The sequence below is a fragment of the Zalophus californianus genome, chromosome 16 (assembly GCF_009762305.2).
Source record: "Zalophus californianus isolate mZalCal1 chromosome 16, mZalCal1.pri.v2, whole genome shotgun sequence".
NCBI classification, from domain to species: Eukaryota; Metazoa; Chordata; class Mammalia; order Carnivora; family Otariidae; genus Zalophus; species Zalophus californianus.
Window position 1 is genome coordinate 30,985,561 of NC_045610.1, and position 25,212 is coordinate 31,010,772.

The 25,212-nt window shown below is 44.7% G+C and overlaps 1 protein-coding gene across 3 annotated transcripts in view; it reads right to left on the minus strand.

Annotated features, from left to right (window-relative positions):
* The window catches only part of HLF (HLF transcription factor, PAR bZIP family member), an 87,094-nt gene that overhangs the window by 52,716 nt on the left and 9,166 nt on the right, over positions 1 to 25,212 (minus strand). For 2 of the 3 annotated variants that reach the window (XM_027624944.2, XM_027624943.2), the window contains exon 1: positions 1,150 to 1,700. The exons of the other annotated variant lie outside the window; for it this stretch is intronic. In XM_027624944.2, coding sequence (XP_027480745.1) covers positions 1,150 to 1,264 — 115 coding nt within the window. In that variant the 5' untranslated portion in view covers positions 1,265 to 1,700. Of the gene's footprint in view, positions 1 to 1,149; positions 1,701 to 25,212 lie in introns of those variants that run through there. 3 annotated transcript variants of the gene reach the window in all.

Consider the following 25,212-nt stretch of genomic DNA (forward strand, 5'->3'; position numbering starts at 1 on the left):
CTGGCTTCTGAGTTTCTTCCTCAGAGAAACACAGCCTCCGCTGCCATCCATTCTAATCCTCTAGTCTCATCTCCTGAGAATTTGACTTAAAACACCCACAGATGCAAAAGACTGCAGGCAGCACCTTCCTCCCAAGTGCTACTCCTTAAAGGAGAGTTAAAAGGGAAGCTATACTTTGCAGAAGGCGAACCAAAACCCTCAACTCTTGCAATGCAACAGGTTGTCCCCCTGCTAGGAGAGAAGATGAGAGTACTCCCAAGCTATTTGTAGCCAAATGATCTTTCAAGACTTTTACACTCTAAGCCGCACCGTCCGCATTGGCTACTGTGACATCGAAGGCATGAAACAGCATCAGCCCAAATGACAAAACCCTGGCGGCACCAGCTCGGTTCGGCGCCTCCTCGCCCGACCCCTCCTCTCCCGCTCCAGCCAAGGTTGCCTGGGGGAGGTTTGGAACTTACCAAGAAAGGGATCAAGCCAGAGGAGGCTCCTGCGCGGTTACACGTGAGCCTACTCCGCTCTCCCCTCCCACCAGGAAAAGTGCACTGGAAAAGTGTCAGAGCTGGAGGCGTGCACAGCTTCCCGCTCAGAGACCACTCCCCCCGCCAGCCCCAGCCCCCACCCCGCTTTCTGAATTACCCCTGGCAGGGAGAGCACAAGGCTCCGCTCACACCTCGCGAGTTCCGGACGCCAACTAACACACAAACAGTAGCACGATCCCAGTACCTAGGCTACGCTGCGAGACCACCCCCCTCCCCCGCAACAGAACCAGGCCCTCTGCTTTCTCCTCCCCAGCCCGGGAAGCTCTGCCCTCGAGCAGGCGGTTTTGCTCTGCGTGCGGGGAAGCCTCAATCTAGGGAACACTGACCTGTCAAGTTACGACTCCCACCTGCGCCGCAGGACCGGGACCCAGAGAGCCTGGGTCGGTCCCAGCATTATTTTAAACGTTGCTCAGTGAGGGGATTCCCCTCACCTCTTTTGGGGGGGGGGTGATGGGTAAGCTCTTCAAATTTCAACAAAGCAGGGATAGGGTGCCAGGGGACAGGGAGGGAGGGGATGGATGCTCCAGCAGGGTTGCCCAGCCGAGGAAGGGGACCCCAGGAGCGTCGTTCCTTCCCAGAGCAGGGCAGCCAGGAAGGCAGCGCTCACCGTCTTCGTGATGAAGGGGGAGCTTCAGCGGGTTCTCCAACAAGGACCTGAGCACGCCGTAGGGAGGCGGAATAAAGGTGGGATTCAAGGGGAGCGGTCGGGACATTTTCTCCATCGCGATGCACTCAAATTTTTTTCTTAAAAAAAAAAACCCAACCGCCCCCCAAAATGTTGCTGAGCTTTTTCCTCCGTCCTTTGCCAAAAGTACTCGCTTTCAAGGCGGTGGGGACAAGAAAAAAATTACTTATATCTTTATAAATACATCTGCATAAGAAAATAAAAACAAAAAACTTTCGGGTTCCCAGTGCAGATGGTCCCCGGAGAGCGCGCCAAGTGCCCGCGGGCTCCTCGGCGACGTGCAGGATGCTCTCACCTGCCTCGAACCCCTCGTCCTGCAAAATGTTCAAAATTGCGAAAAAGAAAGAAAAAATATGCAGATGGCTGCAGAAGGGCGGAAGGCACCGCGCCGGCCCGGCCCCCACGCACCAGCACCGGAGGCTGGGCGCCGTCCCACCCCACCCCCCTCCCCGCGCCGGCGGCCGCTGCTCCCCCGCGCTCCGCGGCCCCGCAGCGCCGGGCTCAGCGCATCCGGCCGCCCATGTGCCGCGGCCCTGACAAGAGTGACGTCAGGGCCCGCACCGCGCGCCGATAGGCGTGCAGGGGCGGAGCCACGCGCGGCACCGCCCGCCTGCCCCACCCGCCCCGCCCGCCCCGCCGCCACGTGTTTAGCGTCGTCGCGCGCGCGGATTTTCCAGGACCCTGCCGAGCTGGCCCGCAGTAGAGACAGGTGCTAGATCCCCTGGATCACCGACCAGGGCTGAGAGCTCAACTTTTTCAGAGTAGGAAGAGGAATGAGGAATGTTTTTCAGTAGTTTTCAACCTGGGAATAATCTGGGGAGTTAAAAACAAAAACAAAAACCCAGATGCCCAGGCAGCATCCCAGATCAATTAAATCAGACCTCTGGGCTGACATCCAGGCATCATTAGTTTTTAAAGTTCCCAGGGGTTGGTTCCAAAGAGCAGCAAGTTTGAGAATGTCTGGTTTAGATCGAATAGAAGGTAAATGCTCTTCTAAATATTTCTCCTGGCCACAGCCAAGCTTAGCACTCACTCTCTCTTGCCCCATTCCCAAAAATACTGAAAAATAACAACTTGCTAGAATTTCTGATGAGATACACAAGTAGTGTGAAGAGGGGAGTGACAGAGGGAGCGCCATCAGTGGTTTCCCACGCTGTCAGGAGGGCATTCAGAGGGATACACATTTGCCTGCGATTGAATAAGGGCAGAGGAGACACACACACACACACACACACACACACACACACACACACACACACACACACACTAAATGGAGTTTCAGAAATATTTGCTGTAGAAGAGTACAGATGACAGTGCCCTGGTCAGGTTACAAGGTTTGCACAGTAATTATAATAGTTTTGTGAAGTATTCCTTAAGAAAGGTCTCAGTCTTCACTGCCATAACAGCGGGGTAAGCACCTGGCCCTGAGGGTTGGAGCCCGCGGTGGCGGGAGCCTTCTCCCCACCTGGGGTGGCCACTGGCCTCAGGCATGGAGATCTCCAGGTGGGCAGGCAGGGTCTTCCCCTCTCGCCCCATATCTCCACGCTAAGATCAGGGTAGCATGATCTGGGGAAGGGTCTGCAAGAAGGAATAGGCACAAATTAAAGAAAATGTTCTTTCAGTGAGACATGAAGGCCTTCGTCAAGGCTGTCTCTGAGGTGGGATATGGTGGAGTCTTGATGGATTCTACTTCCCTGAAACTCACCCCAGGAGAGAAGTGTAAGAGAGAAGGCACCTAAAAGCCAGGAGACCTGGAGGGCCACAAATGGGCACCAGGCAGGATGACTTCTAGCAAATACCTTCCCCTCTGAGCTGGGCTGTGATCAAGTGACCTCTACAGTTCTCTTCACTCTAAAATTATAATTAAAAAGTAACATTCTGAGATAGTGTGATGATGTTTCAAATTTCAGCCAAATTCTGAAAACATCAGACTTTTAGCTAATGCCACCTACATTTGCTGAGTACCAACTGTATGCCAAGGACTATGCTGGGACTGGGGAGAAAAAGATGTGTAAGACATAATTCTAATGTAATAGGTTACAGCCTGACATATGCAAACATTATAATATAGTCTTAAAAGAGCAAAAATGCATAGATGAAGGTGACACAGGTACTTATATAAAAGAGGGATTCCAGAGAAGGTGTCTGAGCTGGGCATGGAGCTAAAGATCGTTCATCAATTTCCCAAATCCCGCAATTCTACTATACTGTTTTTCACAAAAGAAAGGACTCTTCCACCTTCATTTCAGAGAGGAAGAGGCTATTTCCCTGCCTTCATTCCCCTACCTACCTGTAAACTTACTAACTAGGAGAGCTGAGAGCATCCTCTCAGACTGGTCAGAAACATTATAGATTCCAGGTGCACAAAAGGGTAACAGTCCACTAGCATTCCCTGGCACATCCAAAATGCTCCACCTGCTCATGGTTTTCTGCACTTCCTCACTTTCCCATGAAACCCCTGTCAGCTCAAGTGATCTGGTTTCCCAGAGCGATCTTTTCCTTACCACTGGAGAAAGCCTAACACTGTGGCTTGAAATTAGATTTCTCATTGCAAATGGATACACTGGCATCCTGGTTGATCAACCAGTCTCTTGGGAATTTGGTTCATATAATTCAGTTCCTCTGATCAACTCTGGATCATGGGCCACATTGAGGACCGGCCCCTGAGACCAGGATGCTGAGGATGCACAATATTTGTACATGCAGAAGTCAGAGGGATGGGAATAGGAAAAAAGGAACTCCAGAAGAGAATGGCATGGGGAAAGATACGGAGAAAGGAAATTGGCAGACACAATTTGTGAACATGTTTTCATTTCTCTTGCATAAACAAATAGGAGTGGAATTGCTATAACACGGGGTAGAGATATGTTTGACTTTATAAGAAACTGCAGAACAGTTTTGTTTTCTGTATTAGGTGAATTCTCCTGCATTGCCAGCAGCAGCTGAGAGTTCTGGTTGCTCTGGATTCTCACCAACATTTGGTGGTGTCAGTTTCTTAAAATTTTAGTCGTGTTAAATGGGTGGATAGTAATGTCTCATTGTGCTTTTAAGTTGAATTTTCCGGATAACAAATGATGTTAACCACTTTTTCGTGTGCTCATTAGTCATTCTGTATCTCCCTTTGCAAAGTATCTATTCAAGCTTCTGGCCCATTTTAAAATTGGGTTGTCTGTCTTGTTTTTATTGATTTTAAGAGTTCTTTACCTATTTGGTATAGAACTTCCCTTGCCAGATATATGTGTTGTGAATATTTTCTTCCAGTCTGTGGCTTGCCCATTGTTTTAACATTGTCTTTCCGTGAGCAGAAGTTTTTAATTTTGATGAAGTTCAATTTACCAACTTGTTTTTTATGATTATTACTTTCTGTGAACTAAGAAACCTTTGACCACCTGGAGTCTTGGAGATATTTTCCTCTAAAACTTTTATAGTTTAAAGCTTTTCTATTTAGGTCTATGACCTGTCTCAAATTAACTTTGTATACAGTATTGAGGTAGGGGTTGAAGATTTTTTGTTTTTTTGTTTTTTTCATTTGTCTCGTGGGGACTTCCAATTGTTCTAGCAGCAATTGTTGAAAAGATGTTCATTTCCCCCTTGATTTGGTGCATTTATACAACTGTATAAGTGTGGGTGGTCAAAACCATTCTTTAAAGGATTTTATTTATTTGTCAGAGAGAGAGAGAACACACAAGCAGAGGGAGCGGCAGGCAGAGGGAGAAGCAGGCTCCCCACTGAGCAGGGAGCCTGATGTGGGACTCGATTCCAGGACCCTGGGATCATGACCTGAGCCCAAGGCAGACGCTTAACCAACTGACCCACCCAGGCGTCCCCGGTCAAAACCTTTGACCTCAAGGGAGAAAATATTCAAGGATAGAATAATGTTATTTGTAAGTTTCCTAGGCTCTGATTGTTATCAGGCAACAAAACAAAGTTCATCAAAGTTCATGGCTAAAATAAATGGCTTGCTTTCAATGGCTCATTTGGTTTGTTACAAGACCTTCTACAAAGTTGTCCACATTAACCTAAGTAAAAGCCTGAAGGCAGAAGCAATGGCTAACTTGTTTTTTTATGTACATGAGCAAATATTCATCTCTTGGAGGCTCCTGTTTACCACTATCAATATTTCAATGCTTTAAAAAAAAAGTAAAAATAAAATCCTTTGTTGGAAAAAGCCAAACAAATATTATACAAAGAACATTTGACAAGTCAGTGGAAAACTCTTCAAGGAGGGAAGGATAGTAGAGGCTTCTGAGGTGTGAAACTGTTCTAAAAATAGGAATGCTCATAGAAGAAAGGTTTCTCAGAATTAACTTCTTAAAAGATGCCAGCACAGCCTGACTCTGATCTGAAGCTCTGGAAATCGGCTTCTGCCCAGCCAGTGGTTTCCACCTGTGCAGTCATTTCAGGATTTTGAGTAGTGAGGTTGGGTAAGGAAGTCTTTCTTGCAGCCCCGTGGGTGCAGGTGTGAGGCGCCCATTGTTGGCCCCAGCTCCACAGGTCCACAGGTCTGCAGAAAGAGCTCATTTGAGGTGTAAGCAGTGTCTGTGTTTCAGATTCCCAATGGGTATGAAACCTTGCTGAGTGTACAATGCCTGCCACTGTACCCGACCAGGGGCTGGCAGCCTGGGGTGGAAAGAGCCCAACTTTGTGGTTATGAAGGGCTTTATACACCAGCGAGCCAAACCTCTAGATGAACCTGTTTATCTCGTTGCCAAAAAGGGCACTTTGTCCAGGGAATTAATTCAGAAGCGAAAGGCATCACATGGGAGTTCAGCTGGATACGCCTAACTAGCTCGTCCTCCTCGTTCTGAGACCTCTAACCCAGCTAAAACACTGAAAAGGAAAATTATATTGCACTGGCTTAATTCCTGGAGACCCTCAAATCTATTTGCTTGAGACAGGAACATGCAAACCAGAAACAAAAAAAACCCCACAGATTGGGAACGCTAAGCTCTCCTCCGAAGGATGACTCATGTCAAAGACCATGGCTAGGCTTTCCTACCTTTTCTCTGAGTCCTGTGGTGCTCTAGTAAATTCCAGTGAGAAAGACTAAGACAGACATAAGAGGCAGTAAGCCAAGGGTGTGTGTTTGAGAGTCAGACGCTTTATGTAAATGGAATAGGAAGGTAGGAGGAGGAAAACGGTGTGGAAGAGAAAGAAAGAAAAGAATACATGTGGTAAAAGGTGAGAAAAAGATCAGTGCTGTGCTTTCCAATGGAATGGTTTAGGGCCAGACATACCCAGGTATTTACTACTCCTCCTACCAAAGTAATAACCATGACAGTATGAAGAGAAGAAGGCACATTTATTGTGTGCCTAACTGGGTTCTGGCACAGCATTAAACACTTTTAATATATTATCTCATATATAACTCTCAACGATGGTATAGGGTATGTAGCATTATTATCCCCATTCTACAGATGAGGACAGTGAGGGTCAGAGAAATTAGTGACACGACACGGTCCTGTGGCTATCTAATACATGGAGAAGCTATGCGTTGAAAACAGCTCTGCTTAACTCTGAAGTTTGTGCTCTTAACCTGGATATCATAAATGAATGGCAAACATCCATCCAATAAACTCACTGGGCTTCCAACTGGTTCAAATTCTGCCCCTGTCCTGTAACCTTGGATAACCTCTTTGATCTCAACTTTCTTTGTGGGAAATAGAAACTAAGGCCCGTGTTTCCCAGCTCGCAGAGTCGCTAGGGGGACTAAACGAGATCACGCATCTGGAGGTGCTTGGTAAATTGTGAAGGGCTAAGCAAATGCGATGACTTGTTAATTGGGGCATATTTGCATTTTGTGGAGATGCTCGCACCTGAGAGTCTGCATCTCTGTGTAGTCTGATCTTAGAGGCTACTTTCCATCCAAACACATGTGTCCTTTTTTCTTCACCTCTTTCTCCCTCCCACCAGGGCAGACACCTTCTACTGCTCTCAGGATCCAAAAGAAATATGAGTTTGAGTGGGAAAACAAAATATAGCAGATTCCAAATAGCCCCTCAGGCAGGGTAGGGAAGCGAAGCCCATTTCCTTTATCTTCCTAAGGGATGAGAGGAATAGAAATTTGTGGATTAACAAGTGAAAATCGAAGTGTTTCGATTTCAATCTTTGAAAATCGAAGATTGGACAAGTGTCCAATCGAAGAAATATTGCTAAAGTTAGAAACATTTGAGCTATAGAGGCATGCAATCACCGTGACTCAGAATTTAGTATTGCTCAGGATCCAGGGTTGATCAAGTTTAGCAAAACTGGCTTACATCAACCACACTCTAAAATATAATTTCTCAGCTACATGTTAGGCTCTTTAGGTGCAACAGAAATATAAGACTAGATGCCCTGAGGTGATGGATTTCTTGTTCGATCTGCTAGGAGCATACACGTGCTCAGGGACCAAGTACAAACATCCTGCTGACCCAGGGAGAATTGGAGCAATGGCCTTTCATCATGCAGGGATATAGGACCAGCTTCCCTCCATCCATTGTGCCTTCATCCCAAGACAGATGTTCTGATTTGTAGACATTGTCACCATCCTAAATGGAGCTCTGGCATTGGGCAGACTTTCACGGAGCCATCTCATAAGTGATTGGCCAACCAAATGCCTATAAATGGGTGTCTTTGTCCGGACGTTGGTAATTGGTCCAATTACTAGAGGCCAAGGCAACTGCTTTAACTCAGACAAATGGCACAAACCATATGCAACCAGATTAATTTGGTGTGGCTTTCCTTTAGAAAGAAGCTCCGGGCATGTCAGATATGTTTGAACTTCAAGCAGTACTTAAAAATTGGTGTCAGCTGGACAGTGTGCTTCCTGCCCTGTAGGGACACTCTCCATGGGAGTGTTTTGCTGAGCATGGAATTAGAGTGAGGCAAGCAAGGTGGATGGCCTTAATGACATCAGGCAGTGTCAGCCAGGTGCACAGGGCCTTGCTGTGACTTCTTTCCAATTGAGTAACCGAGTGGATGTGGACATTTCCATCATGGGGACTCACAGCCAGGGTGAGAAGAGCAGGAGGAAGCATCCTGAAGGATCTATTCATTATGTCTGGGAGGCATCACATCTGCTGGTTTTGCAAGGCACTAGAGGTAGTAATTCCTGACGCTTGGATTCTGCATTTACTAGGCCCCAAGCACACTATTCCTCATCTGTTAATTCTTTTTCTTTCTTTCTTTCTTTCTTTCTCTTTCTTTCTTTCTTTCTTTCTTTCTTTCTTTCTTTCTTTCTTTCTTTCTTTCTTTCTTTCTTTCTTTCTTTCTTTTCTTTTTCTTTCTTTCTTTCTTTTTCTTTCTTTCTTTCTTTCTTCTTTCTTTCTTTTTCTTTCTTTCTTTCTTTCTCTCTCTCTCTCTCTCTCTCTCTCTCTTTCTTTTCTTTCTTTCTTCTTTCCCTTTCTTTCCTTTCTTGTGGTCAGGCATAGAACATTAAGATTGAGCTTAGCAGGCTGGTGCAACCCCTCTGGAAAACAGTATGGAGGTTCCTCAAACAGTTGAAAATAGAGCTACCATACGATCCAGCAATTGCACTACTGGGTATTTACCACAAAGATACAAATGTAGGGATCCGAAGGGGTACGTGCACCCCAATGTTTATAGCAGCAATGTCCGCAATAGCCAAACTGTGGAAAGAGCCAAGATGTCCATCGACAGATGAATGGCTAAAGAAGATGTGGTATATATACACAATGGAATATTATGCAGCCATCAAAAGGAATGAGATCTTGCCATTTGCAACGACGTGGATGGAACTGGAGGGTGTTATGCTGAGTGAAATAAGTCAATCAGAGAAAGACATGTATCATATGACCTCACTGATATGAGGAATTCTTAATCTCAGGAAACAAACTGAGTGTTGCTGGAGTGGTGGGGGGTGGAAGGGATGGGGTGGCTGGGTGATAGACATTGGGGAGGGTATGTGCTATGGTGAGCGCTGTGAATTGTGCAAGACTGTTGAGTCGCAGATCTGTACTTCTGCGACAAATAATGCAACATATGTTAAGAAAAAAGAAAAAGAAGAAAATAGCGGGAGGGGAAGAATGAAGGGGAGTAAGTCAGGGGGGAAACGAACCATGAGAGACAATGGACTCTGAAAAACAAACTGAGGGTTCTAGAGGGGAGGGGGGTGGGGGATGGGTTAGCCTGGTGATGGGTATTCAAGGGGGCACGTTCTGCATGGAGCACTGGGTGTTATGCACAAACAATGAATCATGGAACACTTCATCAAAAACTAATGATGTAATATATGGTGATTAACATAACAAAAATAAATAAAAATTAAAAAAAAAAGATTGAGCTTAGCACGTCTGCCTTCCTGAGACAGTACCCTAATCTCTTCCCCTCAATGCACAAAACACTAGTGGAAGGCTCTTCTGGGCCAAGTGCTGTGCTGGATGCTGAGGAGTAAAGCAAAGAAGTATGGAATCAGGTGGGGAGACAGCAGCTTAACCAGATGCCTATCTCCGTGCGATATGTATAATTGATAGATAAAAAGGGAGCATGAACAGGGCAGTGATAACCTGTGTTGGAGGGGCTCAGGGAAATCTTCACAGAGGGGCCTCAAGGAAGGTTCTATAGATAGAAGTAGCTCAGGGAGGAGGGGAATGCCAGGTACAGGGGACACAGGCACGGTAGAGCACGGTCTGAACTATAGGCTGTTCAGTTGCTGGAACGCAAAGTTGACAGAGGAAGAATGAACTTTCTTCTAACACCGCCTGCAGAGCACTGAATGGGCCAGGCATCAGGCTACCTGCTTTGTGTGCACCACGGCAGCCTAGTGTCGGAACAGCCCTGTGAGACAGGTGTTAATACTTCCCAGTGATGAAGATCCTTGGTTGTGTCCTAAACCAAAGTCACACTGCCCCAGGCAAATGGGGGTGGGATGGGGGTTGGAAACCTTTTCATTGTCTTTTCATGGTCTCATGCTTTCTCTCTTTGGGCTGACTTCATTCTCTCCCTGCAGGCTGGCTTCTTCTCTACGCTGGGGCCGTGACTTCCAGCAGCTCAGGGCGTTCATGTCTTTAGTTTTCCTCCATTAGAGAGGGAAAGACCTTCTGAGTTTTAGCTCCAGAAATCCAGGAGAAGGGCTCTGATGGGCCCAGCTTAGATCAGCTGCCCATTCTTGGATTGAGTCACAGTGGCCTGTAGCTGGTAAGAGTGAGGCCACTCCAACTGGGATCAAATGGTTGGAGTGGAAGGAAGAGCAATTCCCAAGAGGAGGGAATCTTTGGCGGACAACATCACAAATGCCCACTGCATTCTTCATTTTATAGATGAGGATATTGAAGCTTTGAGAGGTTGAGCAACACGTTGAGGTCACACAGCTTATAAGCAGCAGAAACTGGGAACCAATCTAAGTCTCTCTCTGTGGTTCTCAGAGAGCGTTTGGCCCCCTCCCATAGGGTACATCTGGCAATGTCTGGAGATATTTCTATTTGTCAGAACTTTGGGGGTCCGGGGGTGGAGCCGCTTTTGGCATCAAGTGGGTAGAGGCCAGGGATGCTGCTAAAATTCTACAATGCACAGGACAGCCCCCAACAAGGAATTAATCTGGCTCAAAAATGTCAATAGTGCTGAGTTTCAGAAACCTTGGTCTATCTGAATACCAAGCCACCACTACCCTACAACTGCTCCCCTCTCCTAAAGGGCCCTGGTTGATCTCCTCCCTACATATTTACAGATCATCTGTTTGGGTATTACAACCTCATCTTCTTATGTTTTGATTCTTATGTTTCCCAGTCACAGACTAGCTACCTTGCTTCCAGGTGCTGGGTTCCACTCCCACCAACCACCTATAAATGCTAGCTAAATGCAAAACAATGCACAAATTGAACTCAGATCCTTTTAAGTATTTTATCCAAATGAAAGCTGATAGTCTAATAAAACGCCTTCGAACTATGAGGATAATATCCTCTCTCCACCCAGAACAGTTTTTCCATGAGGACAACTGGATTTGCAATGAGGTGAACATATTCTTTCATCTCTCCTCTCAGTTGTTTGTGGCCAAGGATAAGAGTGCAATCTGAGGCCATGGAAAGGTTCTTTTGGTGACAGAGTTGGTGAATTTGCTGGTGTTCTGTGCTCTTTTAGGTGATGGTCAGTCAGGCATGGCTATAGGAAGAGACAAAAGAGAGGCTGAGGACAACAAGTTTATTATACTCATAGGTCCTAGAAACCAGATGCAGGGCATACCATGCAGGGAAGCACCAGCACCAGGCAGAGGCAGAAGGGCAGCGGCAAGGGGAGAGCCAAGGCCATGGCTTTTGCTGGAGTTTACACGGGAAGGCAAGGCAGGGCAGGGTGAAGAGTTTAGGATTAGTCAGTTTGAATAGTTCTGGGGATCCCTAGTTGCCCAGCACCTGACTCTGGGATGATTAAAGAGCTTCAGGTCTGGGGCACCTGGGTGGCTCAGTTGGTTAAGCGTCTGTCGTCGGCTCAGGTCATGATCTCAGGGTCCTTGGATCGAGTCCTGTATTGGACTCCCTGCTCAGCAGGGAGTCTGCTTCTCCATCTCCCTCTGCAGCTCCCCCTGCTCATGCTAGCTTGCTCGCTCTCAAAGTATTTAAAAAAAAAAACAAAAAAAAAACCTTCAGGTTTCCAGGCTGGATAGAGGAAGAATGGCTCTGGATTGGTTCACCTGTATATCAAAGGCATACTCCCAGCTGTGTCTTTTGCTACATTTAAGAACTGGTTACCCCTAAGGGCACAGCCTCTCACCCTATTCCAGCCAGAAAAATGTTAAGATGTCAAGGCATCATAATATAGAGAAAATAAAAATAAAAATAATATGGACTAGCTAGTACAATTTTCTAACTCAACCAAGTAAGCGTAGATGCCACAAGCCCTGCAGTAAGTCCCAAATATCTAAGACTCTAATTCTCTTTGCAATATAACCCTAATTTTAATCTCTCTTTCTTCCTACCCTCAAAGAAACCAAATTCATCTTTTTGTATTACCTCCCTCCCGTAATAGTACCAATTTACCCAATCACTAAGTTAAAAGCTGCAGAATTGACCCTCCTGTCTTCCTTATCCTCCAATTTGGCTTTTTGAGAACAAAATGCAGTTCTTAAGGCCAGATCCTAACTATTTCTCAGAAATACCTTCTCCCTTGGGGCAGCTGGGTGGCTCAGTTGGTGAAATGTCTAACTCTTGGTTTTAGCTCATCAGGTCATGATCTCAGGGTCTTAAGATCAAGCCCTGAGTCAGGCATCAGGCTTTGTGCTAGGCCTGGAGCCTGCTTAAAATTCCCTCTCTCCCCGTCTCCCTCTGCCCCTCCTCCACACTGCCCCTATGCTCGCTCTCTCTCTCAAAAAAAAAAAAAAAAGAAAAAGAAAAAGAAAAAGAAAAAAGAAATACCCCCTTCCTTCCATCCTCTGTGCCATGGCCTTTAAGTGAAGACTTTTTCAGCTCTCCTTTAGAAAATCCCAATGGCCTATTTACTCCTCTCCTAGCACTTTCCTTGTACATTCCCAACCCAAAATAATCATCCACTGAAATCGTCTCTTAAAAGTCCTGATTTTATTTTTTCTTGCTTATGAGTCATCGGTGTCTCCATGCTACACGTAGAATGAATCGCAAACTTCCTATGGTGCAGAAGACCCATTCCAATTGAGCACCAATCTCCAGACTCAGGTCAGGCTCCGGCCCACCCCCTTCCCTACATCTATACCATAGCCCCACTAGGAGGAAGCAGCACGCAGTATATAGGTGGGCAGCTCTGGAATAAGACCACTACTGGAGTTCAAATTCTGGCTCCACCATCTGTTAGCTGGGTGACTTTGGGCAAGTCACTAGGCTTCCTGGTGCTTCAGTTTCCCCAACAGTAAGATGAGAATCACAACTGTACCAACCTCACAGGTAGGGATTAGGTGCATTAATACACACAAAGACCTTAGACTCCTGCCTGGCACAAAGTATGAACTCAGTAAATCAGAGGAGTCATGCTTTCATACTTCATGCTCACTTCCTTTCTTCACCTGATGAACGCCTACTCAAATTTCTAGGTTCAGCTTAACTGTCACTCCTTGCTGAAACCTTCCCCAAGACCCCAGAAAAAGTTAGTCCTTCTTTGGATTCCTGAAACCCTTGTTTACATGTCCATCACTCCCACTCCCCCTCTAGGGTATGGCTCTTTCCTCTCAACATTCATCACTGTAACACCATACTACTACCTAGAAGACACTCAATAACTGGATGCATAAATATATAGATTTCATGGGAACAAGACCAAAACATAGAGTCAGCTGCCTAGGTCACTTAAACGTGCTCATCTGTTTTCCCAAGCATTGTTTCCTCTAACGCTCACATTTCAATTATTCTTACATGCCTACTTCAGAAGGAGTGAGAAATACCATTTACAGAGTTCAGTAGCTTGGTCCTTTCTCCTTTGCCTGTCAGCTTTTATCCCAAAATGAATGTTAGTCGTGTTTGTTATCGAAACTCCCAGATTCTCCATTACCTCTCCAGCTTGGGTTTCTGTTTACCTGCCCAGAATAAACCCTGACCCTTCAGCTCTCCTTCCTCATTCGTTTCTGCACACACTGATTCAGAAGGTTTCCCATCCAGTGAAACCTGCCACCATGTTTTGCTTGTGCATCCAGTTGCTACGCAGTCAGTGCTTAAGTAATTGTAAGTCTCCAATAACTAGTAATCTGAGTATTTAATACAATTGTCTAATAATCCTGTGTTCTTTGCTAAGGAAATGGCAGGCAGTCTATGGGATTTCCTTTTTTTTTCCTAATTGAAAAAAAAAATCTTGAAATATTGGGCTATTGGGGCTATTTTTGTCCTGGATGACAGAAGCCACACTCAGTCATTCTTATCAGGAGCTGTCAAACTTTATAGACCGAAGTTTAGAGGAGTTGGTTAGAATGCAGATTCCCAGGCCTGCGGCTAAGGATTCACTTTCAGTAGACTGGGTTAGTGCCTGAGCATCTCATTTTTGACAAGGTATCAGTTTCCTAGGGCTGCCCTAACAAATTACAGTAAACTTGGTGCCTGAAAACAACAGAAATTTTCTCTCATAGTTCCGGAGGCCAAAGATCAAGGTATTGGCAGAGCCAGGATTCCTCCAAAGGCCCTTGGGAAGACTCCTTCCTTGCCTCTTCTGGCTTGTGCAGGCTCAGGCTTTCCTTGGCTTGTGGCTACATCACCCCCATCTCTGCCTCCTTTGCCTGTCTGTGTGTTTCAAATATCCCTCTACTTTCTCCTATAAGGACACCAGTCATTGGATTTAAAACCATCCTAAGTAGGGGAAGAATGAAGGGGAGTAAGTCAGAGGGGGAGACGAACCATGAGAGACGATGGACTCTGAAAAACAAACTGAGGGTTCTAGAGGGGAGGGGGGTAGGGGGATGGGTTAGCCTGGTGATGGGTATTAAAGACGGCATTCTGCATGGAGCACTGGGTGTTATGCACAAACAATGAATCATGGAACACTACATCAAAAACTAATGATGTAATATATGGTGATTAACATAACAATAAAAAATAAAACCATCCTAAGTATAGGGGGATTTCATTTAGAGATCCTTAATTTAATCTGCAAAGATCCTATTTCCAAATAAGGCCCCATTCACCGGTTAGGACTTGGGGACATATCTTTTGGGGGGTACAAAATTCAACCTACTACAGAACAATTATCCTGATGTGTGGAGTTCCGGGATCATACAGTAAACAATGCTACCCTAGATCAGTTTTAGTTTATCTTGACATTAATTCTCACAGTATCTTGACAGTGCTACAGTAGGAATACTAGAGAGTTGAAAAAAATAAGCAATAAAAGAACGAATGCTCTCCCCCCTGACAGAGCACATCTTCCTTGAGCATTGCTATGGTGGTGGGGAAGGAAGGGGAGGAAAAGCAGGGCTATTCCATATTGTGTATGCTTTCTCTCCCTCTTAAAGCAAAGTTCTAGGCTCAGGCATTGCCTCTTCATCAAATGTGCTGAGCCTGCTGCTTGAAACACAAATATTAAATATATGAATGAATGAACAAACACACAAAAGAATGGATGCATTTCCTTTTCTTTCAACTCATTCAGGATTTTGTATATTGAACCTTGAAAAAAATAATCAACCCTTCCTCCCTATAATCCTTACCCTGGCTTTCTCCTCTCTATAGCTTATCAGTATAATTTTACCTTTGCGATAAGAATCCTCTTTCTCTTCCTGTGTGTGAGTCACCTTCCCCATCCTGTTTCAAACCAAAGAAGTCTTGAAAACAAAGGATCTACGATAATACCTGCTTTTTCTGCTAAAGTACGGGTGTCTTCATTTCGTGGTTGCAATCTGCCTTGTCTACAAGAGTCTCGTCTCCTTTGCCATACGTTCACTTCTTATACACCTAATCCTGCAACTATCAGTTACAAATCCCTTAGCTGGTGCCCCCACTTCAGGCAAGATGCATTTCACCTACTATACTGACCTCAATTCCTTCTCCTCTGGGCAGTTTCCGGGTCCTAGAACCTTTCCAGAAGCTGTGACCTTCTTTGACATTGGGATCAGGGCCAGTCACTGGGTTCCATCCCAGAGCTCTGCCTCCCTCTCCTTACTCCATTGTCAGATATTATCCCAATAGCAAAGTCTGGCCAGAAGTACCTCTTTACTGGTGTCCGCCTCTCCCATCCTTGGACCCCTGCTATTCATTCTCCCCTAATGAATCCAGTTCATGCAATGATCTGAATGAATCTCACAAATACAATGTGGATGAAGCCAAAGAGATCAGCCCCCCAAGAGTATGTCCTCTGTATAAAGTTTCTATGGGTTTAAAAGCCAGTTTAGTAGTGTCTACCCTTGGGGGTGTATGTGGGGTTAGCAATTGGCTGTCCAAAAAAAGAAAGCTGTGTTTTGTAGTATTGGCTGATTTCTCTGATGTAAATACCCTTATTTTGGCCACTCTCAGGCTACTTAATGTGATGTCAGTTAATACAGAGTTGGGACGGGCTGTGCTGTAGTACATCATCTGGGATTTCCACTAGACACATACAATAATAGATATACGTAACCTGAAGAGCATAAATAATAATAAAATGTAGAATATTTAGGAAGTGGTGAATTTTGAATATTTATTACATTTTTGTGTGTGTACCAAACAATCTTCCAGCACCTCACTCACATACAAATTTGAAAGCCCCAACAGCTCATGTTACCTGAGAATACAGGATTAAAATAATGTTCAATTACACTCTTGATTTCCACCATCCTCAAACTCTCCTAGTCTAGTCTATATTTATTTAACTTGTCAACAAATACTTAGTGAGCTATGTTCCAAGCACTTTTTCTTTTTGACAGTTCTAGTGAAGTGTAACTGAAATACAATAAACTACACATGATTAAGTATGCAATCTGATAAGTTCTGACATCTATATACACCCATGAAACCATCACCACAATCAAGATAATGAGCGTGTTCACCCTCCCCCAAATTTCCCCGTGCCCCTTGGTGACCCTTCCCTACCCTCCTCCATCTCCAGGCCACACTGATCTGCTTTCTGTCACTATATATTTGTTTATATTTCCTAGAAGTTCGTGGCTTTGCTTTTAAAATAACTTATTTAAATGCAAATTTATATAAATTAAAAAAAAAATAGTGGCTGTGTTTAACAACCAGCTGATAAATTCCTGAAAATTTAATCATCACTGGGGCTCCTGGGTGGCATTGTTGGTTAAGAGTCTGACTCTTGGTTTTGGCTCAGGTGGTGATCTCAGGGTCCTGAGATAGACCCCCATCCCCCTACCCCCCACATAGGGGCTCAGTGGAGAGTCTGCTTAAGACTTCTTCTCCCTCTGTCCCTAGCCCCCACTCCCTCTCTCTCAAATAAATAAACAAATCTTTAAAACAATTTGATCATCAGCACTTGCAGGACTTTAGGAGCATAAGACAGGGGTGCATAAGGGAATGGAACAAAGCAGGAGGGGGAGATTCTGGGCTTGGGGTGACACTTTGTTTCTGGATGCTGGTTAAATAGCGATCTCTACATTGTTAAAAATGTATTGAGCCAAACACTTAAATATGTGGACTTTTCTGAATATATGTTATACATCAATAAAATTTACCCCGAAAAAGCAGTAGGATTAAAAATGGATAGGGATATTGGGTCACTTTTCTTCCCTATTTAGAATCCTTCTCTGGCTCTCTGCAGCCTTACAATTAAAAATCTAAGCCCCCTGTCACAGCTTTTCAAGGCCTGCCCCACAGATTCTGGTCCCTGATCATATTTCCAGCTTCGCTGACTCAGGTTTGAGGAACTGAGGTTCCTCAAACCTGCCCAGTTCTTTCCTGCCTCAGGGCCTTTACATATGCCTTTCCTGTTGCCTGGTGCTCTTCCCGCCACTTTCCCTAGAACTCCCACCTCCTTTGCAACCTGTCCCGCTCAGCCTAAATAGCTACCCGTTTTCAAGTTGAGCTGCTCTTTTTCTCAAAGCTTTCTTTCCAAATAATTTTAAAACTGTGTAATTGTTTATGGCCAGCTCCCCCCCACCCCCCGCAGTGTAAGCTCGGTGAAGCCAGATACCCTATGCATCTTGTTCATTGGTGTGACCCAGGCACCTAGATCATGCTCAACAAATGTTGAGTGAACGAAGCAGTTAACCCCCGGCTTCCTTGGGGAATGCAGGGAGGCTGTGGCCCCTGGGATGTGTGTGGACCTAAGTAATGGGAGCAGAGAAATTGGCCTAATAAGCTGATTGTGAGGCATCTGGGGTCATTTCTCAGCGGTGGCAGGTTCCACATCCTTCCATTTTCAGATGAGGAGATAGAGTTCAAAGTGGCCAAGGTCATGAGAACTCCCTTCTCCTGACTCCTAATCCCAAGATCACCCCTCTTTCTCACATGTTGGAAGCTCAGGGTAGGGTGTGGGGTTGGGGGCAGGGGCGAGGAGGAACAAGAGTTTTTAATACACAGAGACATGGAAGAGAATTTGGCTTTGTTTCTAACAGCCTTGTTCAGCGTTCTTGGACAAACAGCCAAACCCCCCAAGCCTCAGTGTTCTCATCAATAAAGTGGGGATCATCATGACGGTTTCTAGGGCTCTTGTGAGGAATGAAAGAAACAGTGTATGTAAAGCACCCACCTCATTCTTAGTATTTGGTAGAAACCCCACTGGTAGCCTTTTCCATCCTGTGGCAGCAGCTGGTGGGGGTTGAGCATGCGTTCCCAATCATGGCTCTGACTGTTGCCCAGTTTAATTAATGCCCTGGCAGTGGGTTGATATTCACAGGCCTTAACAGACTAAGACCAGAGCGGTGCTTACACACTGAGCTTCTGCCACTGAATATCTAAGGAATCCATTCCTGAGGTTCTCAGAGAAGAGAAAACCCAGGTAGAGATCTGATGACAAGCTATCCATAACAGTGAAAAGGCAAGAAATCAATGCCTCACTTTCCCAAAGAAATGGAAACCTTTTAACGTCAAAAACATAACAGCTCCTGACATACATGTGTAGTGACACTATCCTCTTAAGAACCACCTTTTCTAATTACAGGTAATATTTAATTTCCCATGAAAATTCAGTCACACTCACCTTAGGGCCTCCAGGCATGAAAAGGAGGTGCTGAGTGAAGGGGACGGGGAAAGGCACTGATATGTTTTTAGTATATACCTTGTTCCAAACACTGTGCTAGGTGTTAGTCTCCCTAGGAGATAGGCATACTCTTCTTCAGATTAAGAAGTTCACATTTAAGTGTGAAAGGAAATATATCCGTTAGGCAGGATCTAAGATGCTGTAGCAAAGAGACCCCAAAAGTAGAGAGGTTTCAATAGGTTAGAGTATACTTCCCTCTCATAGAACTGTCCATACGTAGGCAGCATCAAGATGATGCAGCAGAGGGAGCAGGCATTGCGGATTCAGAAACAGGAGCACCTTGAGGCGCCTGGGTGGCTCAGTCGTTAAGTGTCTGCCTTCGGCTCAGGTCATGATCCCACGGGATTGAGCCCCACATTGGGCTCCTGCTCGGTGGGAAGCCTGCTTCTCCCTCTCCCACTCCCCCTGCTTGTGTTCCTGTTCGCATTAGCTTTCTCTGTCAAATAAATAAATAAAATCTTTAAAAGAAAAAGGGAGCATCTTTTCTTTTAATGGAATGGTCCAGCAGTACCACACATCATTTCTACTGACAGCTCTGAATAGCCATGATTTAGATAATACAGAAGTTCCTCTCTCATGTAACAGTCTGAGGGTAAGCAGTCCAAGGCCCTCCAGAGTGTCAGAAACCATCTTTCTTGTTATTTCCCCCACCGTCCAGAGTTTGCTGCCTTCTCCGTGGTGGAAGGTAGCTCACCACTACATGGGTCCATGTGCCAGCCAAGAGAACTAGGAAAAATAAGAAGGAAAGGACAACTCTTTTCCTCCTAAGGGCACAAGCTAGAAAGTGTTCACGTCACTTCTGCTTGTCTCCTATTGGCCAGGATTTGATCATCTCGTCAAATGGGCTGCAAGGGAAGCTGGGAAATGTGCTTCACTAAAACTGGGTAATTTTATTATTGGAGAAAGAGGAAATAAATGGTTTCTGGTAGAAAGTGACCCTTTTTGTCATAGGACGCCAGTGTAGAGATCTGTGCAAGCCAATGACAGCATGTGACTACATTTTCAGAAGTTATTCTGGACACTGGAGGACATCAGACTGGAGGACACAAGTGGAAGAAAGGGAAACCAGTGGAGAGATGAAGGTAGCCTGGTCCAGGGTGGTAGTAGGCGAGGTGCTAAGAAGTGATCTGACTCAAGATACATTTTGAAATCACTCTCAGAAACCCTCAGCAGGATTTCCTAAGCGGTTAAATGTGCCATGTGACAAAAAGGAGCTGAGGCTCTTTGGGTGAACGGTTTCTTCAGGTCCTTCCGGGCTCAGCTCAAACACTGAAGTTGTCCTTGATCCACTGCTTTGTGGTGGTCATGCTGTCACATCATCCTGGTTTTTCTTCCTAAAACGTATCTCCATCTGAAATGATGTTGTTTAATTATTTTCTGCCTCCTCGCACTAAAAAGCATGCTCCATGGAGCAGAAACTTTGTCCATCCTCTTCATTACTCTATTGTTGGCATCTGGAACAATGCCTGGCTGGCACACAGTAATATGAAGAGTGGTGGCCTGGGGCACCTGGGTGGCTCAGTCCATTGACTGTCTGACTCTTGATTTCAGCTCAGGTCCTGGTCTCAGGGTTGTGGGATCAAGCCCTGCATCGAGCATCAAGCTCAGCACAGAGTCGGCTTGAGATCTGTCTTTCCTTCTCCCTCCACTCCTCCCCTTGCTCTCTCTCTAAATAAATAAAATCTTCAAAAAAAAAAAAAAAGAGTGGTAGCCAACATTTATTTAATATTTGTTGAATGGATGAGTAAATTATGATGGTGTTTTTTAAGACAACAGAATAAAAAGAAAAATTAAATAGCAAGAAAATGAAATAATGGAAGCCAGAAATTTATACACTGAAGAGTCTACAATATTCTTTTAAAATGATTAAATACTGACCAATGTTGTCCATAATCTTTAAGGAATTGCTATTCCAAAGTTTTTACACTCTGCAAGCACCCTAGCAGGAGAGTCAGGTCACTTTTTTTTTTTAAAATATTTTATTTATTTATTTGTCAGAGAGAGAGCGCACGCACAAACAGGGGAAGGGGCAGGCAGAGCAGGCAGAGGGAGAAGCAGGCTCCCCACCGAGCAGGGAGCCTGATGCGGGACTCGATCCCAGGATCCTGGGATCATGACCTGAGCCGAAGGCAGATGCTTAGCCGACTGAGTCACACAGGTGCCCCAGTTAATTTTTTTTTAAAGGCTCAATTGTTCTTCTCCCCTTCCCTCACAACAACTAAGGGACAGTTTACAGTCACCTGCTCTGTACTTTACTAATCTTAGATTCTGTAAGAATTGAGGTCTTGTAAATACTACTATCCTGTTTGAATCCAGGTCCCCCATACTGAAAAAAGTGGTGCCAAATTGTAGCAGCAGGTCAACTCCAGGGAGTATGAGTTTTCACTATTTTTCAAGGAAAGCTATTAATTCACAGCTAATGTGCAGTTCAAAGGAAGTTTAAGGGCTTCTTTCTTTTTTCCCCTTGAGAAAATCACATACACTTTAGTATTTGTACACATTTTGTGCTTCATCTATAGAGAGGTAGCTACTTCCAAGCTGGCATATTCTTATTTACCAACAGGCAAATTAGAGCTTTCTAAATTTAGTCTAATTCCTTTTGAGTTCTCTCATTAAGAGGAAACTATGAAGAAAAACCAAATTCTTGTTTATTGCACCTATTTTTGTTCCTAAGGAGATAATAATGATGATGTCAGGAACTACTTGCGGATGCCTATTATATTGCATGCACCGTCTCTACCCCGATCCTCAGAGCAACCAGCTCCAATGAGTGTGACTTCCACCCTCTACAGGTCAGGGTCCTGAAGCTCCGAAGGGGTGACAAGTAGTTACACGTGTCAACCAGTTGTGGCAAGAGTTGCTGGGGGTTGAGCCAGTTCTGCTCGACTCCACAATATCCGCTTATTCCACTCCTCCAAGAACTGGACTTCTGGAGGAAGCAGGAAATTCTTTGTTTTTCTATGTTTTGAGTAACGTTTCCTCTTTTACTCTCCTTGGATGTTCTTTCCTGGTGTCCAGTGAGAACAAATTCCATATGCAGCTACAGAACAAATTCCATATGCAGCAAATGTGAAGGAATGGAAGCCTAGAACCTGTTTAATTTACAGTTCAGCAAACACACGTAACTCCCTTGAATAAACCCTCCAGGAGTGTTAATGGAATCAAACCTCCTGTTATGTTAGTGCTGTAATTCCAGAATGTACCTCAGTGATTTAACAAAGAACACAGATACCAAATATTACTCTTAATCTATTGCCAGTGCCATACAAAGTTTTATTGTTGTTTAGAGGACATTGGCTCTGTAGCAAAACATTCTACCTAGTTTCAGAAATAACTGCAATCAGAGTGGCAAAATAGGTAAAATTTTATGAATTATTTAGATTTTTTTTTTTTTTTTGCACAGCCAACTAAAACATTTAGAAATTTTGGAAAAAAGAGGTGCCTGTCCTGATCGCAGATATATTTTCATTAATGGGAGCTGTATCTGTAATACAAGGTGTTTTAGTACCATTGACTAAAAGGACCCGGGAATGGGAAGGAGGTAAGGATTTGGACCAAACCTGCAGCTCAGAGCTGGTGGTACATGACATTATACCCGCAGAACTTTCCACACATTCAGGCCCTTCTCCAGACTCACTGATTCAAAATGTTGAGAAGTGGAATCACAGGCATGTGTATTTTTAAAAAGGTGATTTTGATGTGTATTGCTGGTTAAGAAACTCTGGGCTGGAGCATGCCTTCCCTGGGCCGGCACCCTGAGTAACAATGATGTAATAATGGTGGTTTCCACTACCCAAAATTCTTCCCTTCCCCCTTCCCCCCTGTAAAATCAATCAATCAATCAAAGAATTGTTCAATGAAATAAACATGGGCAGATAGTCAAAGATGGCAGATATGAATCATCTCATTCTCAGAGAAATGCACCTTTTTTGTCTGCTGTGAATACCTGACGTTTTCTAGCCACTTGTATGCTGGGGTTTCATAGCCACTTATATGCTGGGAAAGAGTTTTTGAGAACAATAAATACACATTTTACTAGCAAAGCCCAACAAAGAAACCAAAACACTTTCTTTTCATCCAATCATATGATGAGTAGACAGAAACGACTTAGAAATCATGGAATCCAACAGGTTCATTTGACATGTGAACAAACAGCCCCAAGTGGGTCACACAGCTTTTCCCTACAGCACAAACCATGCATCTCAGGGATCTACCTAGGAATGCAAACCAAGCTGTCCATTCTTTTTTGGAAACTTGCCTTACTGATATTAGAAAGAACACAAACAGCTGCTCAACCATGTCTAGAAAGGAGATTCTACTCTTTGATAAAGCACCAACAGTTTAACCAAGAAGTGTTAAGGGAGAAAAGAAAAGTCAGCCTGAAACAGTTTCCTTAGAAAAGTTACCCATCTCCCCAAAGAGTAAAACAACCAAAGCTACCTTAACATTTGCTTTCCTGTCATCAATGTGAATTGTTCTTTGAGGACAGATATTTAAAGGCAGACTTAGCCAGAAGTTCACTGTGTGCTGTTTTCTGGGTATGTACTTGCTCTTCCAAACACAGTCTCTCTCCTTTCCCCAGCTCCGCCCCCCCCCACACAAACACACAAACACACACATACACCCCCCCCTTAACAAAAACTTTAGAGATGGGAACTAGAATAAGGGAGAGGATCTGATTTTATTTTATTTTTTTTAAAGATTTATTTATTTATTTTGAGAGAGTGAGAATGAGAGAGAGAGAGACAGAGAGCACATGAGAGGGGGGAGGGCCAGAGGGAGAAGCAGGTTCCCCGTCGAGCAGGGAGCCCGAGGTGGGACTTGATCCCAGGACTCCAGGATCATGACCTGAGCCGAAGGCAGTCGCTCAACCAACTGAGCCACCCAGGCGCCCGGGAGAGGATCTGATTTTAAATAATCCATATAATAGCATTAATTGTGCCCCTCACCCCATTCATATCATGAAGTCCTAGTTCCCACTACCTCAGAATGTGACTATATTTGAAAAGAGGGTCTTTAAAGAGGTAACTTAGTTAAAATAGGGTTGTTAGGGTGAGTCCTAATCCAATATGGATGGTGTCCCTATAAGAAAAGGAAATTAGGACACAGATGCACACAAAGGGAAGCCCACGTGAAAACAGCGGGAGAAGGTGACAAGTCAAGGATAAAGGTCTCAGAGGAAACCAACCTTGCCAACACTGTGATCTCAGACTTCTAGCCTCCAGACCTGTGAATAAATTTCTTTTCTTTCAGATACCCAGTCTTACCACCCAGTGGTATTTTGTTATGGCAGCCCTAGAAAATGAATACTCTGAATCACTGTATTCATCTGCCATGGAGATACGATTTAATCCCATTCTTTAACAAGTTCATGCTCATAAAGGAATGCCAGTGTCATCATTTTGACCCTTGAGTTAAAATGAGGACCTGGGCTTGGTATCAGTTAGGGTGCTGGCAAACAAGAGAAAACCCAACTCCATAACTGAAGTAACAGACAGGATGTATTTGTCTCAAACAAGTGAAATGTCCAGAGGTAGCTCAGGCTGCAAGAACAGTTGGATCAGGGTGTGGCCTCTTCTGCCCCTCCTTGTTTATCAGGCCTGTGGTTGGGTTGGCTCCCCTCAAGGTGGAAAGATGACATCAGTAGGTATACACACTTCTTCACCCCCATCCAAGAAGAAGGACTGGCATCCCATAACCACTGAAACACGTCCAGGCTTCTCTGATTGAACCAGTCATTGTTACACTAGTATCAACAACAAATGTTCATTGAGCACTAAATACATGCCAGACACTCTTCTAACTGAATTTGCTTTTGGTGAATTAACTCCAGTAATCCTCATAAAAAGAGCAAAGGCAATGCCCTGATTTGTTAATTCAACTGAGGCCAACCCCTGGAGCTGAGGAGAGGTAAGCCCCCTGCTCCTAAAATACACGGTCATTACACAACGTGCAGAATGGATATTAAGGACACCCCACGGGATGAACAAAGCCACATCTCTGGAAAATTATAACTGCACCATGCTTCAGTTATCCTTCATGACCTAGCTTAATACAGGCAAAAAGCAAGATCCTCTCTGCTTTCATTGTCCATATGACATAAATTACCCTTTTCCTCCATGTTCTTCTGAATGTCACTGGACTGTTTTCTCCTTGCAGGCACAGATGCCAACAGAGACCAAGTTCAGAGGCACGCAGGTTTCTGGAGATTTGTTCCCAAACACATCACCAGCAGTGGCCTCTTGGGTCAAATCTGGGCCTCTTTGAATCTGCTGCTCTTGTGACATTTGTGTGGAAGCCTCTTGGCTTGTTCTGACTTGTGTGGCGCTACCTTCTCTGTTACTCTCTGTTACTCTTAATTCACAGTAAGAAAGGAGCAATCAGAGACAGACATTTGGTGCTACTTTAGTTTGT